Here is a 17,601-nt window from a genome sequence, read left to right on the forward strand (position 1 = left end):
AAGAAGAGGGCCAAGGAAGAGCAGTCTTTGTGAGGTGAGGGGCCTGACTTGAATGCATCCACCAGTAGACAGGCCATACATGACTGACAGGGTTAAGTTACTGCAAAGACCGGTGTCAGTAGAGGGATCCTCTCACAGGCCAGTTCGGTTTAATATGGTCAATGAAGAGTAGGTTTTTGTAGGGGACAGTAAACCACGCCTGTTAGAGGCTGGCTACAGGTATGCCTGACCATACCTGTTAAGGCGCGGTCAAGGTGAGATCAGGATGACGTGGGATGAGCTCTTAAGGGGCTGCAAGCACATTGGAGGCCCCTTCTCTCTGGCCTCGCTGCCTTGCTGCCCTGGGCACACTCTGGCTTGCATTTGGCTGGTGTTTATCTGAATAAAGATATCTTTTTTTTTTATTAGTTCAAATTAGGAACAAGCTTGCTTCACATGTCAATCCCTTCTCCCTCTCCCTCCCCTCCCCCCAACATCCCACCTGCCCCTAGTCATCCCCCCTCCACTCCCCAGGCAGGGTAAGGCCCTCAAAAGGAGCTCCCCAAAGTCTACCATACGGACTATGGATCGGTTCTCATAACAGGTTTTCTTCTGACCAAAACATACTTGTAGTCCTACTGCTGTGACTCTGTTGTTGTAAGCATAGAACCCACCCAAATAGTAGAACTGTTCTTTAGAAAATGTGAAGGTCTTCATATTTTCCACAAGTGTAAGTCATCATCTAAGGTTAAAGAAGAACTTCAAAAATGAATTCTATTATACATTTTCTAGTGAATTCTGGTACTGAAATTAAACATTGAATGCTGCCGGAGTCTTAGTCACAAACTTGGTGCTGTCTGAGTCACACATTCACTCCTTTTCTATTTGAAAGCATAGGGCAGGGATGACTTCAGTTAGATAGGCTTTTTCTAAGCTCATTTGGTCTGCATTACTTTAAATTGCTTCAATTACTATTCACTACCTAATTTTCATTCTTCTCTGTCATTTTTTTTGTTCTCTTTCCTTAATGAGAGATCCATGCTGGCAAATTCTCCTTTAAATGAAAAAGTCCATGCATTGTGATTCCACTTATGAAACCTAAGGTGACACTAACCTCAGGTGATCATAACAGCATTTTCCTGGAAAGCTGAGGATAGACTACAAAGGGTTATGAGGGAAAACAGAACTGGCTGTGTCATTATAAAGATATGGCATACGCTGTCATCCCCATTTGTCAAAACTGCTTGCATAATATTTGTGCATTTCAAGGTATATTATCTAAAATTATAATAACTCTTGCCTTAATTTTCATTGTCATAATTTAATGAGTAGGGGAACTACATAAAGTAATAATAGTGTATGTGTGTATGTGTGTATGTATGTACACATGTATAAATGTATGCATGTATGCAGAGAGAGAGAGAATTATAGATATAAGTGAAATAAAAATGGTAGACTTTCAAATAGTCATTGAAACCTGTAAGTGGGTATTCTACATATGACACATATATTCCAAATGATACATATTTTCATCTTTAAAAACTAAGATATTTCCTAAATCTGTGAGATCAGAGAACTTGTTTTTTCTGGACTTTTGAAACTATATGCATTAGAAATCTTAGATAACAAAAGTATGATGTAAAGTGGAAAAAAATCTAATATTTAGAAGAATCAATTCAAAGTGGTAGAAAATTCCTGAAACACAACCTGGGAAGAGGTGACATTATCAAGATGATGAAGTAGGAGGTAGAAGCCTTCATTCTCCCCCCCCCAACACACACAAACAATCAAGCAAACAAACAAAAACCCAGTTATTTATAAAAACAAAATAACTTTGAGTGGGCCCATGAAAAATCTGCAATACAGTAGAGCAGAGTTAAATGGAGTGCCTATGTAGACAGGCCTGTTGATTCAAGTCTGAGGCACCAGTATGTCGAGTAACAAAAGGAAAGGCTGGAGACCCTGTAGTATCAGCTGTGTACAGTACAGTGGAATGACTGCATTCCCAAGAGGCTTTGCTCCTCAAAGGATGCCAGTATCCTTTGCCACAGAGCAGTCAACAGCCTTCCTTCCTGGAAATCACAGAGAGGGAGACCTGATGCATATTCCCCATCACCTCTCCCAGGCTTCGGAGACCCCGACACACCACTCCAGAAATGCCCACATTCTAGATGTATGCTCCTCGGCTGCGTTGCCTTGCTCACATCTCAGACACCAGACTCATTACTATACAGAACTAACCTGTACTTGGACACCAAAGTTTCTCTGGGCATACCTATGCTCTGGGTACCAGCCTTTCTACACTGACCCTGTAGCCACTGAGTTATGGGTGTTCATCCTTGTCTTCATTCTTGGCTCCTCAGTGGGCGCACCACCAGTACCTGTATATCATACACCATTATTGACAGTCCCAGACCCCAGAGCTGTAGTCCTGTCATGGCTCTATGGACATTCCAAGATGCCATTGTCCCTAGCAAATGGAGTACAAGCCAGATACAGTGCCAAGAGGGCTGCCTTCAGCCATAACTTCTTCAGTGGAAGATAAATTGGGAGGATGTTGGGGACATTGCCACTGAAGACTCCAACAGCTACTACAATGACTGTGGACATCCTCAGCCTAGGCTGCTGAGGATCTCAGCAAGGTGGCCAACACTGAACTTACCATCTGTCATATGATAGAAGAACCTACATAAGAAGCAAGGAAGTTGAATTACATTTCAGAACAAACAGACCTCCATTCCTCTCTCAGCTGTGGAAAACACATTCCTAACAACTGTTCAAGGAATGTTCTGCATAATGGATCATGTGTTGTCACAAACCACATCTTAAATTTTTTTCAGACACTTTTTCTGACCATCATAGTTTGAAACTAAAAAATAATAAGATGAATAGTGGAAAATTAACAAACTTGTAGAAATTAAACAATATGTTCCCGACTGACAATTGTATCTGAAAAGAAATTTTTAAAAATGTGAAAAATTAAAATAGATATACAATGGTCTAAATTTATAGATGTGGCAAAGTGTTTATAAGAGAGATGTTTATTACAATAGAAGTCTCGCAGAGGACCACAGTTAGGTTCCCAGTACCCATGTAAACTGCCTGAAACTCCAGTTCTGGAGATCTGATGCCTTCCTCTGACTTCCCTATACACCTGCACTCATGCACACATACCTCCCTCCAGACACATATACACATAGTTAAAAGTAAAATAAATCTTAAAAAAGAGAGACTACTGTGAATAATTAACACCGACAAACTGTACAGCCTTGAAGGAACAGGTAGATTCCTAAGTACCTACAACCTGTAAACACTTAATCATGAAGAAACAGAAAACTTGAACTGGCCAATGATGAGTAAGGGGACCGAATTAGCACACCACATTTGTAGTATAAAAGACGAAGCACACCGTCATTTCAATAGATACAGGAACAGCATTCGATGAATTTCAACGTCCATCCATGAGAATTCCTAACAAATCAAGCATATAAGGAATGTACCTCAGGACATTCAAGTCCATATTCAACAAGCCCATAGCTAACATAGCTATTCTGGCTACTTATCACCGAGACCTTATACCTGACAAGAAGCAATGTGAGGGAGGGAGATTGTATTGGTTCAAGGTCTGATAGGGTACAGCCCATCATGGCGGGGAAGGCACGGCAGCTATTACCGAGGTGGGATCATGTGGCTGGGCACCTCAACCTTGGTGTTTCAATTGGAATCTCTGGAAGGGGAGCCAGCCTGTAACTCATAAGGTCTGCCTTTATGGCCCTACATCTGCCAGCAGAGCTCCATGTCCAAAGGTCCTCCATCCAATAGGGTGGGAGGGATGCCCAGTGTGGAGCTTGCCAGCCTGTTGTAGGGCTCTCTGGTGGGTGGAAAACTCAAGCCCCAGTGAACTGCTGCAGTAGAGCAACCACAAAAGTCACAGAATCCCTGATGCAGGGAACTCCGGATTTTGATGACCAGAACACTGAGTGCAAACAAGATGAAAATTGCAGTTGGAAACTTCAGATATCACTCTAAGAACCAGAAGTACTGGCTTCAAATCAAAACCATAATGCAGCATTTTAGTTAGGAAAAGCTCTAGTCTGGGACTGGAGAGATGGCTCAGTGGTTAAGAGTGCTGACTGCTCTTCCAGGTGACACTGGTCCAATACCAGCACCCACATGGCAGCTCACGACTGTCTGCAATTCCAGTTCCAGGGGACCTGACACCCATGGCAAACACCAATGCACATAAAATAAATACAAAATTTAAAACCCATAATTTTAAAAAAAGGAAAGAATGGCTCCATACAAAAGAAAAAAAGAAAAGAAGGATACCGGTGGGGAGTACAGCTGCAGGAACCCTAATCCCCAGCAGTAAGGGATGCAACGTATTTGGAATACATGTGGGCAGTTTTCTCTTGGGAAGGGATATGGGAAATGTTTCAGGAATTTTAGAATAAGTTAGGAAGTCTAAAGTAAGACCTGTACTTTTGTCTTAGGGTTTCTATTGCTTTGATGAGATACCATGACCACAGCAACTCTTAGGAAAGCATTTAATGAGGTGGCAGCTTACAGTTTCAGAGGTTTAATCCATTACCATCATGGTGGGACATGACAGTGTGCAGGCAGACACGGTGCTGGAACTGAGAGTCCTACATCTTGATAGGCAGGCAACAGGGAGTAGACTGAGACACTAGGCATAGCTTGAGCATATATGAGACCTCAAGCCTGCCTCCACAGTGGCACACTTCCTCCAATAAGACCATACGGCCTAATAGTGCCACTCCCTTTGGGACTATTTTCTTTCAAATTGCCTCAGCCCTGTAGAAAAAAAAGAGGAGGAGATGGGCAGGCTGTAGGAGTAGGCTGTTTGAATCATCTTCTAATCACTTTGCTTGAGAGGGAGGGTTTCTCCTCTTAGGGTTATGCAGGTGACCAAACATACCTACCAGTAGTGGGCAGATAAGAGGAATAGTAGATATTAAGCATATAGTTACGCGATTGGAACATGGGCCTTGTATGCTGTACTGGGTCACACAGGCATAGCAACTGTGAAAAGACTGTAAAAGCCTGGGCTATCTGTGTGGGACAGGCTTTTGTAGTATCAAGAGGGTGAAATGGTTTCCATGAGAGTATGGGATTGGCTTATTTAGTGATCCAGCAAGCTGGCAGAGGATCGAAACTCACTACTCTGGGACAAGCAAGAATGGTGCTGAGTTCCCTCCACAAGGAGGGGTGTTTAGCTGGTAAACTTCGTCTGTGGCAGTAGAGAGGGAGAGAAGCTTGTAGGCAGGCTACTTGAGGCCCTTCCAGATTCATAAGGCAGCACATGGTATTGCTGGCCTTTGATTTTAGGCCTTAGACCTCAGTTGACCCTTAATGACGACATCAATTTAAGCTTTAGTAATGACTGATACTCACAGGAAAACAAAACAACACAAACAAAAACCCAACTGCCTTACCAGGAAGCTAAATGGCATTTGATACAAGGAAGGACAGGACAGCAAAGTGTTATAATAAACATTTCTGGGGTTTACAAACTTGTGGACTTCAATTGACTCCATTTGTTCAAGGACAGCCAAGAGAAAACATCTGTGGTTTCCAGGATTCTTGGTATAAATTATGTTTTTATTTAAGTGAAGTGCTGTTGCCCTTGCCCAATATTGTTGACCCATGCACAGTATTGTTTAGTTCTTTGGAAATAAAACACTCCCACTTCTGGGGCTAATCAATTATTCAACTTGTGTCATTAAGGCTAACACTCATGAGGTGTATGGTTGCAGTTTTGAAGGTTATGGTTCTCAGTCAGTGGTGCTTGGTACTGCATCAGTGGTTCTCAGTATGACCCATGAGAGTTTTATTTGGTGAGATTTGAGAAGAATTATGGGAATGATGTGATCAGAACTATAGTATATAGTTTGGGGTCCTATTACCTGGTGCTTACTATCTTTTTTTTTTTCCTTTTTGGTTTTTCAAGACAGGGTTTGTCTATGTAACCATGGCTGTCACAGAACTCACACTCACTCTGTAGACCAGGCTGGCCTTGAACTCAGAGATTCTCCTGCTTCTGCCTCCTGAGCCTGGGATTAAGGTGTGCCACCACCAGCAGAATCACCTGCCACCTTCCGATAGACCTATTTCATTTCTAGCAATGGAACTTCAAAAAATTAAGTATGAGGTCCAGGTTCTGTGACAGGGAAGGGAGTGGGTTGGGGTTTGTGATGTTCCACGAATGTTTGTGGAAATGGCTGAATTACATAGCCAGAAATCAAATTGTGCCACAGTGTCAATACCCAGTGTAACATCAAATTCAGAAACTGTAATAAAAGAATATTTTAGTAGTCAACTACTTAAAAAAAAAAAAACAGGCTGGAGAGATGGCTCAGTGGCTAAGAATAATTGTTCTTGCAGAGGATCCTCATTCCAGTGCCAGCACCAAGTGACAGCTCACAGCCATTCTTGACTCTAGTTCTAGAAGGATTCAAACCATCTTCTCATCTGAGTAGGCACCAGGCATGTAGACATACATTTGAGCAAAATATCCATACACATAAAATAATATAATTAAACTGAAAACAAAACAAAACAAAACAACCAAAAATCCCACTTAGAGTCTGTGCAGTGAGGACTGGAGCCACAGATGTGGCTGGGGACTGCCAGACTTCCCTTGTGCAGGGACTAATACTTGAGTTGAACAATAAGTGATGGGGAAAAAGGTATTTCTCTTAATTTAAAAATTTCCAATAATTTTCCAGCAAGAAACTTTTGGAGACAAGTTTCCAGTTACTTTTCATTCTTGATAACACAGGACTTAGCCAAAGGCTAAGTTAAATGGCAGCACCCACACCTGGGAACTGGAGAGTTAGAGCTGGGTTTTTACTAAGAATGCTTGGAGATTTAGAGCTGGATTTTTACCCAGAATTCTTGTAAATGCATGTCTTTCTCTTATTCCTTGCCACCAAGTCTCAACAAAATGATAGAATACAAGGCAACAAACACAAGTGCAGTAGGGCATGGATCATCACTGGGCTTAAGTTCAGACTACTGATGACAGAGTGGAGAGAACAGGAAGAACTGACCAGAAAATGCAAAGCCCAGGGAAGTTATTAGCAGGCAGCTTTAAAAGAGTGGGTAGCTCATCTTTAAAAAAACTGAGTTCCTCTTTTCCCTTAGAGCTACTGGCCAAGCCTGAGGCTCCTGATGGGATATCATGGAGGTCAGGAGCTGGTTCAGGAAGAAGGCCTTGAGTACAGGAACTCAGTTATCAGCTGTGGTAAATCATAGGCCATTGACCACCTGACATAGAGACCTGTGCTCTATGAACTGGTGATGTCAGAAGAGCCAGGACAGTGGGACAGAGATGACAGTCAGTTACAGAAGCAGCCCTGCAGACTCATCTCTGCCCATCTCCTCCTTGCCTTTGTCAGAAAAAGTGTATTCTCAGTTTAATGCTTTTATTAAAAAATGTATTTGGGGCAAGAGCAAGATGGTTGATTAAAGTCACCTACTACTTGGCTGCTGATCACACAGGAAAAAGTAGAATAACAAAGGAATAGCTATGTTTTGAAGAGAGTGGCACTGAGCACAGGAAAGGAGAAAAAGGAATCCTGGGAGACACAAATATTAGAGACTGAAATAGAGTGTGGGAATCTGTATCTCAGTTTTCGTGGTCTGGGAGACACCACACAAAGGGAGAAAGGGTGACTGGGGAAGTCCAGTAGATGGAGACTTCTGACACAGCCTGTACTGGCTCTGGGCTGACAGCATATAGTGGCTCATGTAAACACCATAATTGGCTCAAGATACATAGTTAACCCAGCCACCTCTAAACACAGCATGGGTCTATGCTTCCCAAAACTGCTGCCGTGCACAGCCCCTACTCAACTGAGCTGCCCTAGGTGGGTTGGCTATGCTCCACACTTTCAGTGACACCATTCCCATTGTCAGAGGGAGTCCCACATAAATGCCTCAGCCCCACAGTGTTAGGAACCACACTCACTGAACCAATGGGGTGTCTCTTCACTCATCATGACCCTGGAGGCAGATAGGGTCTCCAGCTCTAGTAACCACACACATCATACATATCCATAGGCATCAGTCACAGCTGAAGCTATAGAGCATCCATACCACAGGGCTCAACAGGAACAAAAGGCAAACTGTCTTACCAAACTGATACCACAAAAGGGCTATAAAAGCCACATGTGGTTCATCACTGTGTAAATATCAGCTTAGGGACACAAAAATATGAAAAAACACATGATGCCTCTAAAGGAACACACAAACAACAGACTTCCACACAAGGGTATTATATTAACAAAATACCTCATAAAGAATCCCAAATCAAAGAATGAGTGCAGGAAAGTGACCAGCACTAAAGGCAACACAAGGAGAACAAAGTTAGGAAAACAAATTATGTGATGAACCTAACAATTAAGGTAGTGCTTGATATCTTGGAAAAGAAGGAAAAAGAAAACTTAGACATGAAGAGCTTGATAAGTCACCTGAAAATGAGGCTCAAAGGTTAAATACAGACTTGACAGGGGATGTTCTTCTGTATATATGTTTCTCTTATTGGTTGATGAATAAAACTCAGTTTGGCCAGTAGTGCAGCTGGGGCTAGGATATGAGAAGGATGCTGGGGATTGAGGCAGAGAGCTGACATGAGGAGATGCCATGTAGCTGACAAGGGAGTAACAGGTCTAAGCATTCTCTGGTGAGCCAAGACCACATGGAAATACATAGATTTATAGAAATGAGTTAATAATTAAGACAGAGTTAGCCAATAATAAGCCCTAGCTATCAGGCAACAAGTTAGTAATTAATATAAGTCTTTGTGTGTTTGTTTGGGGCAAATCATCCATGGGACCAAGCTATAAAGAAATACTAGCCACACAGGGTAGCTCAAAAAGTGAAGAACTCTGAGCCTGAAGTCATATCTTTAAATATCTCAGGCAGAAAAGAAAGAGGAGGAAGGAGCTGGAGAGATGGCTCACTGGTGAAGAGCACTGGCTCTTCTTCCAAGGACCTAAGATCAATTTGTAGTTCACACATGTCTGTACCTCCAGTTCCAGGACATCTAATACCCTCACCCAAATAGAATTGCAGACAAACACCAAACGCTTGCAAAATAAAAATAAATAAAATAAAAAAAGAAATAGAAGGAAAAGAATATAGTGCCTCTGAGATATTGTTAAGGAGTAAGTACATTTGAGCACCAGAAGCCAAAGAAATAGAAAAAAACAATTTTAAAAACAAAGAAACAAACAAAATCCAGTAAATGATTAGTTGCAAATAGAAAATTCCCTAATCTCAAAGGTACACATACATGTATAGAAGCCACATGGATCCCCAAGTAGAATGGTAAGAATAACCTTCTGAGGCATATTTAGTCACACTGTTAAAAATACAAGGTAATTTCAGCTCTGGGGGACAAGACATGTTCTTCTGGACTCCTCAGGCACCTGTATTCATACACACAGGCACACATGAATGCATGCATATACACACTCAGGCATGTTCCCACACACAAACTTGCACATGAGTGCATGAACACACACACACACACACACACACACACACACACACACACACACACACACACACACACGTTTTAAAAAACCCCTCTAAATCTTTAAAGAAGAAAAAACTTTAAAACCTAAGTGAGGAAAGTAAAAAGTCCCATTCAAGGCTCCCATGGGTCCAACAGCTGCTTTACAAAGAGAAGTCTTCAGCATGGGAAGGTAAGGGAATGATTGATTCCAAATTATGAAAGAAAATACTTAACAACCAGGAAAATTGTTCTTGACAAAGCTGCCATTCAGAAATGAAGAAAAAAGAAATGAAAACCACGAAGAAGCAAAATCAGGGAAACCATTACCACTAGTGCAAGTTTCACCAGACACTTAGCCAAGTCCTAAACCACAAATGAAAGAACAAAAGCTACCACCATGAGAATACTGAAAGAATAAGGCTCAATTGAAACACAAAAGAGAAGTAGATAAAGTCCACTATAACAATATATTAAACCAAAGCAAGTGGAATAAAATGGAAGACATCAATCAAGAAAATTAGCAAAATAACAGTTTAAGTGTTTAGCCATTAATAAAGATAAATGTAACCGCACTAGATCCCAAAGGGTAAAAAATACACTGACTTCCTCAAAGGAGGAAAAAAAAGAGATGGTATTTCTTTTTCTGTACCTCCGTTATTTCACTTAACACAATGCCTTCCAATTCTATCCACTGCTACAAAGAAATAGGATTTCATTCTCCTGGTGGCTGAATAATATTCCATTGTGTATCTTTACTATATTGGGTCCCATCTTGACTATTGTGAACTGTGTACATGGGGTGCACAGGAATCTCTCTGGTATGGTAATTCTGGGATATACATCACAACGGGAGTTAGCTTTTCTTCCTTCCCAAATGTCAATGTAACAAGACTTAAAAATTAGTAGTATTTTTAATATACCATCCTATTTTTAGTTGCTTCCATACTATTTCTTACCAAACAGTGTATAAAAATGTAAAAAATAAATCCTACATGTGTATATAGGAAACAAAAGATTGGGAAGGGAGTAGTGATGGACAAAAGGAGACTAGATTTATCTAGTACATGGTTTACATATGAACCTGTGTTGTCACACTGACACACATTAATACATAACGTTAATGTGTTATCAAAAATGAAAAGGAAAATTATTTTCTTAAAAAACTAATGAGATATAGCCTGAATGGGTTTAAAAACTGAAGATCCAATGATCTTAGACATATATAACTCATCCAATCTAACAGTATTCTGCCCACAGGAAATTCTGTTTACCAGTACAGACACACTGAGGAGGCAGAAGAAGAGATTCCACACTAATGAAAACCAGTAGCTTGTTCTTCATACTGGATGAATATTGTTGCCTTGTTGAATGTGTAATTAGTAAATAATTTCCACCATACTGTACGCTACCTCTTTACTGTGGTGGCTGGGTTTTTGTTTTGGGTTGTATGGAGCTTTTTAATATCATATGACCACAGTTTTTAATATTGGGATTACATGCTGTGCTGTTGGGAGTCATTTTCACAAAGTGTCTGGTATAATGATTTTGAAGTGTTTACCCTATGTTTTCCTCTTGCAGTTTCACAGTTTCAAGTTTCAAAGTCTTTGAAGAATTTTGAATTAAAATAAAATACAGCTTGGCAGAATCTATTTCATTCTTTGTGTGGAAATCCAGATTTCTCAGTGTTCATTGTTAAAGTGGTTATCTTTTCTCCATAATATATTTCTGGTACTTTTGCCAAAAATTAAGTGGCTATAAATGTGTAGCTTCTTTTGGGGTCTGGTATACTATTCCATTTGTGTATGTATCTGTTTTAGGGTTGTTTTTTTGTTGTTTGTTTGTTTGTTTGTTTGTTTGGTTGACAGAAACAGAGTAGCATGGGTTTCTTGTAAGGAAGAATCTTAAGGAGGACAGCATGGGAGAGATGCATATCAAGAACAGCAATTCAATGACTTCTGACCAAGATTGCTGTGGCTACCAAAGCTATCTTTCAAAAGAGATGGATAAATGGGACAATCTTTAGTATCTCTTAGGTATAATAAGATGGTGTCATCAGCAAGTAGGGATACTTGGATTTCATTCCTTTATATGTGTATCTCTTGCATTTCTTTTTCTAGTTGCTCTAAGAATTTTAGCACCATATTCCAGTCAATAGAGAGAAACCTTGCTTTGTTTCATAATTTTGGGCACATTTTCTCAGTTTTTTTCCCATTTGGCATAATATTGCCCAAAGATGTGTTAGGTTGATACATGTTCATTTTATTCCTAGTATCTACAGGGTATTTATCACAAAAGGGATGCTGAACTTTGTAGAAGGCTTTTTCTATGTCAACTGAGATGGTCTTGTGGTTTCTGCCCTTGGAGCCATTTTTGTGTTGAATGACACATATTTACTCATGTATGTTGAACCAAGCTCTTCTTTTGACTCACTGAGTGGCTTGAATGGGCATGGGTAAGTTAATTCCTGTATCATGGACAACTTCAACCCTGCCGAAACTGACATCTCTCAGGGAGGGGTAAGACCTCATAAGCGCTCTCAACCCAATCCCTGATGCTTGACGGAACGCTGAAGGGCACAAATTGCCAGGTCCATGTCCAAGAGAAAGCTTTGCAGAGCACTCTTCCCCATGCTTTAAAGCTTTTCAGTTTTTGCCACTTCACTCTTCCCCGACATCCCGTGGGCCTTGATGGAGGTGATATAGATGTCGAGGTTAGGCCTAAGAACTAGATAATCAATCACTTATTCGCTCTACTTTGAGTCTTTATGAGCCTCTGCATTGATAACTGCCTTGTTCATCACTTCCAATGGAATTTTATTATATGGAAGTAGTTTCATCAACTTCAGAATGCCAGCCACAGAAAGGCATGTAAGTAATATAGTCGGCATGTCCACCTGTAATTTCTTTCTGACTTCTGACTCTCTCTTCTCCATTTTCTGTTCCCCTGGTTTTTGCCACAGTTCTAGTGGCATCCATGAATACTGTAAATTCAACTGTCAGTCTGAGTTATTAAAGATGATATAATATAGATTAGGATAATCTCATCACTTTCCTTGAGAAATAACCAATGTCCAAACTACACTGGGCCATATGTTCTACTCAGAACTCTTTAGGGGAGCGCTGTGAGAGAAGAGCATACCCATCATTTATAGATGGAGACTTAAAGATGAAAATATATGTACCAGCCCACCTGATTTACATGATGCTCTGTGCTTTCTACACCAGTTCTGGCTAGTTCTTTGTTAACATGACACAAGCTAGAGTCATTGGAGACGAGGGACCCCCAACTGAGGAAATGCTTCCATAGGATTGGGCTGAAGGCAGGCTTGTTGGGCATTTTCTTAATCACTGATTGATGGGGAGGGTCCAGCCCAATGTGGGTGGAGCCACCTCTGTGTTGGTGGTCATAGGTTCTAAGAAGGCAGGCTGATCAAGCCATGGGAGCAAGCCAGCTGCTTTTCTCCATGGCCTCTGCATCTCCTGCCTCCAGGTTCCTGCCCTGTTTGACTTTCATCCCTACATCCTTCAGTGATGAACAGTGATGTGGAAACATAGGCCAAATAAGCACCTTTCCCCCCAAGTTGCTTTGGTTATGTATGGTGTTTCATCACAGCAATAGTAACCCTATTGTCTTGCTTTGTATTTTCAGATGCCACCCCTTACATACTGACATGTGGTCAATTTAGCTTCTTTGTTTGTTTACTCCCATCCTACCAGAATGTGTTCTCCAGCAGGTAAGAATCTTCATCTAATTTGTTTCCTGTGATGTCTTCCTTGCCTTGAACAGTGTCTGGAAAACAGTAGGTTCTTAACAATGCTTTAGTGTAATAGATAAAACTAATAGTATTATCAACAAATAATCAATTAACTACTAGTAAGTTCATAGTATTTGGTAAATTAATGAATAAGTCAATAAAGGAGAATGTATGAGTTACTTTGTACTGTTTCCCTACTTCTGACATCATTTTAGTTTATTATTACACTGTTTAGTGTTTAAAATCTTTTTGTTAAAAGCTCATTAGTGAATGGAGCCATCTTTTGTTCATATTTATTACCCAGTCCATATCATTAGCACAGTTGAGTGGATTTATTAAAATATATTAAATAAATAAATAAATATTTATATGCATTTTATTTTACTATTACTCTTTAATTGTACGTGTATGGCTATTGTGCCTGCATGTATGTCTGTGTCACTTGCGTGTGTGGTGCCTGCAGAGGCCAGAAGACGGCTTAAGATTTCCTAAGAGGGCATTGTATTAAGCTGAACTATTATATATGGTTATGTGGTAAGATTCTATAGCCATTTTAAAGGGATATTATTCAAAAACAATAAGATTCAAAGGGCAAAAGGAGTTTTGCATAAATGTATTATTAACAGAGCTACAATAACGCAGAGAACATTTCTTTCACGTCAAATGACAAATCCATATGTAAACATCCATTTCTCAGATTGCCGGAAATGATCAAGAGGAACAGAAAGCGGCATCGAGCAGGTGGCACGAATGCGTGTGAACGCTGGGCGAGTTGTACACCCTCAGCTCCAGATCAGCAGATGCTAGCAAGAGATCTTCTTGAGCAACCCCGGAAGCAGCACTGATGACTCATGTAAACACCGGTGTACCTCTTTTTCCGGGAAAGAGTGTCCAAGTGTAAGGATTTCAGCTCTGGAGGACTGCTGTCTTTGGCTTCACCTTGTGTAGCACCGAAACTTTCCTTAAAGTCTTCCAAGCTACCAACTGAATCGCTCGATACAGGCGCATATTGTTGCTGCTCAGGCAGAGAGGGATGCCCCTCAGACAGTGCTGCCTGGGGCTCCTCTGATGAATTTGGAAGGCGTTTAGGCATCGTTTCAAAAGGCTGTGCGTCTTCCTTGATGAAGGAGGTTATAGCTTCTGTTACGTTTAAAAGAAAGTGGGTGGGGAGAGAACAGTCATGTCAAGGAACATTCAGGAAACTGCAGACAGTTGAATAGAAAAAAAAAAAAAAAAACAACCTATTTTTCCCGGATATAATTAAACACTGAAACAGAATCAGCAGGTATTGACTATCTAAATGGTTGTTCTTGCCAAGGTTCTGTTTATTCCACATGGCCTTCCAACATCTTTATTTATTTATTTATTTATTTATTTATTTATTTATTTATTATGTATTTATTTTGGTTTTTCGAGACAGGGTTTCTCTGTGTAGCTTTGGAGCCTTTCCTGGCACTCTGTAGATCAGGCTGGCCTCGAACTCACAGAGACCCTCTGCCTCCTGAGCACCGGCCAACATCTTTCTTAAGCACTTCTTTCTTGCTTTTTCATCACAATAATTTTCACCCTTTGATAATGAACTCTTATTTTTCTGAAATCATGTTGGCCATTGAAAATACTAGTTTTCATGTTTTCTAGTGCTACATGCCTTTAATCCCAGAACTTGGGGGACAGAGGCAGGTAGATCTCAATGAAGTAAGTCAAGGCCAGCCAGAGTGAGTTTCAAGACAGCCAGGACTGTGTGGAGAGACCTTGTCTCAAAACAAAGCAAAACAGAACAAAACAAAACCCCAGTCATTTACATGCTTTCTAGCCTGAGTAATTTTCTTCATTGCTTTTGAGTTGTGAAAGTAAGTAATCCTTGAAAACTATTTTCAAAATTTGAAGATTGTAAGTGGCCCGTAATATCAAGTTACTGCTTCAGGATAAAGTTTAAGAGACAGAATTTCACAGCAGTTCAGCTCTGACCAGAGGGGCAAGTATGTCTCTAAGCACTTCCATGGCAATCTTTCTTCCCCAGAGTGTTGGCTCCAATCAATGATATTGCATATTGCAGAGAGACCCAGCTTTAAACAGTACTTCTGATCCTTCCTAATGCTGTGCCTGACCCTTTGATACAGTTCCTCATTCTGTGGTGACCCCCAACCATAAAATTATTTTCATTGCTACTTCATAACTGTAATTTTGCTACTGCTGAGAATCGTTATGTAAATACCTGATATGCAGGCTATGTGACCCCTGCCCCCAGGGGTCTAGACCCACACGTTGAGAACCGGTGGCTAAAAGCACGGTAATCCCAAGCCATGTGCTTCCCAAAGAGAACGGTGTCTCCCAGGGTGTGCCAGAGTGTTAAGTGTGGGGTTTGCCCAGTGCTGTGGGAACCCCTTTAGAAACACCTGGCACCTGCCTTCTTCATACATATCTATAGTTCACAATTCACTAACTGTTCCATGTGGCAATGCCAGTTAGGAGTTTAAAAAAATATTCTGCCAAAAATAAAGAGTTCCCTCACTCCCCCCCCCAAAAAAAACCCTTACAGTAACACAAAGTCTTCCCTGGCCTCACTTATTCCAAATGCACAAATTGAGTTTTAGCAAACAAAAAAAACTGGAAATGTTGGTTATGTTTCAGTTTTAGTACAAAGGCTCAGTTCTTGCTGCTGCTCTTTAGCTTAGCAGTAAGTCATTCCTCTGGAAGCAATAAAACCAAAGAATCTAAGAGATACAACGTAAGGGTGTAAGGGAGATGCCTGTTTAGCCATGGAGGCTTACCCTGTAGAGAAAGCCAAAACCTTCACCTATACAGAGGTGCCTGGGACAAAGCTTCCTGACAATCCTGTTGTTTACTGAGGATTGAAGTATATCAATGATACACTTCAGCAGTTGGAATTTGGCAGAGGGAAAGGAATTTATCTTCTCACTGCTCCCGGCTCATTCATTGTCTAAACTGGGCATGGCAGGTGACATTCTGTACCATTTTATGTATATCAGAAGCTTTAACTCTTTTTTGCAGTAAGACTCTCTAACCTTAACTCACTTTATTGGTCCCTCCTTGCTCTAAAATTTTGTCCAGATAGGGCTTTCTTGGCGGCAAAGCAAAGTTGATGATCACTCTCTATGTATTTAGAGTAAACAAGCAAAGGCCAGTTATAGTTTGGGTCAGACTTAACTTACAGGGTTTTGCGCCTTGAAATTCTTTATTTAAAATATTTTTGACTTACTTGGAAATCCATAGTTTTAATTTATAGATACTAAACTCAAATATTACATTTTAATCTACTTGAGCTCACACAGATACCTGCTTTTTAATCGTTGGATTATAGCACCAATGCGTTTTTGGCCATGGTAGTTTAAAAGCTAGCCTCCCTTCTTACTGATCCCCGTCAGGTTTCTCTAGGGTTTCTCCTGCATTTCCCTACCCTTTCGATTGAACTGCAAGACCCAACACAAAAAGATGTAGGACAAGGCTTGCTGGGTGACATGCCTCAAATACCGGGAGCAGGGGTTTTCCTGGGCACACCCCACATCCCAGATTTGGATCAAGTGCTACCTAGCAAGAAATTGATGGCAGCGGCTGCACGCCCACCTCCCTCTGATGGGTTCTCATTGAAACTCTTGAACCCAAGCAAGGTATAAAGACCAAACTTGTGGCTGGGGATCACAAACCACGGAGGACTGTGGCTTTCCAATTGGTGGGCAGCCGGTGGGAAGCACAGAATGCAGGGAAGAGGGCGCTGGCTCACCTGGCTCACCTGTCATTCGCCTATGTCGCCTAGCTGGCTCCTCCACGCCAATGGCCTTCGAGCAGACATCGATAGCCGCACGGACATATTCCCGACCGCACACATGGATGACTTCGTCCAGCCACTCCTTCGTGACCCGCGCCCTGCAAGGCTGGCTCAGCAGCAGCCAGAGCCCCAGGAGCTGGAACACGAATCTGCAGGACATCTTGGTGGGGCAGCTTCTGGGAGACTCAGCCAGTGACAGGACTGGGCTAGGCTGCTTTCCTAGTGCTCAGCCTGCCTTTTATATCCCTTGGGTGCTCTTTGAGCCTGGATGTAAAGTTCCAGCTCCACCCCCTATCCGCCCACCCACAGTATTGCCTCTTGGGTCTTGATCACCTTTCCCACTTTTCCGTCATCTGGTCACCCTTATGACCTTGTCCCTTTCACAGCATTTTCCCCTCTGTTCTTGCCCTCAAATCATTTTGTAGGCCAAAGTTACTCTGGGCTTGAGGCCATTTCTTGATATCAGAATAAGGCATGCCCACCGCACTAACTCAAAGCAGCAGTAAAGTCGATACCTCCTTCTTACAAACAAAGGCT

The 17,601-nt window shown here is 41.3% G+C and overlaps 1 protein-coding gene and 1 long non-coding RNA gene across 2 annotated transcripts; one reads left to right on the plus strand and one right to left on the minus strand.

Annotated features, from left to right (window-relative positions):
• Nucleotides 1–13,168: 13,168 nt before the first annotated feature.
• Nucleotides 13,169–14,526, plus strand: LOC118238639. Its single transcript, XR_004769458.1, has 2 exons — nt 13,169–13,256; nt 13,975–14,526. It is a non-coding gene; the product is annotated as an uncharacterized LOC118238639 (long non-coding RNA).
• On the minus strand, nt 14,071–17,333 carry LOC100758313 (prorelaxin). Its single transcript, XM_035443095.1, has 3 exons — nt 17,029–17,333; nt 14,769–14,771; nt 14,071–14,417 (listed from the first exon to the last, which is right to left on the minus strand). The coding sequence occupies exons 1-3, from the start codon at nt 17,222–17,224 to the stop codon at nt 14,071–14,073; spliced, it is 546 nt and encodes a 181-aa protein (XP_035298986.1). The 5' UTR covers nt 17,225–17,333.
• Nucleotides 17,334–17,601: the final 268 nt, after the last annotated feature.

The sequence above is a fragment of the Cricetulus griseus genome, chromosome 3 (assembly GCF_003668045.3).
Source record: "Cricetulus griseus strain 17A/GY chromosome 3, alternate assembly CriGri-PICRH-1.0, whole genome shotgun sequence".
Taxonomy (NCBI): Eukaryota; Metazoa; Chordata; class Mammalia; order Rodentia; family Cricetidae; genus Cricetulus; species Cricetulus griseus.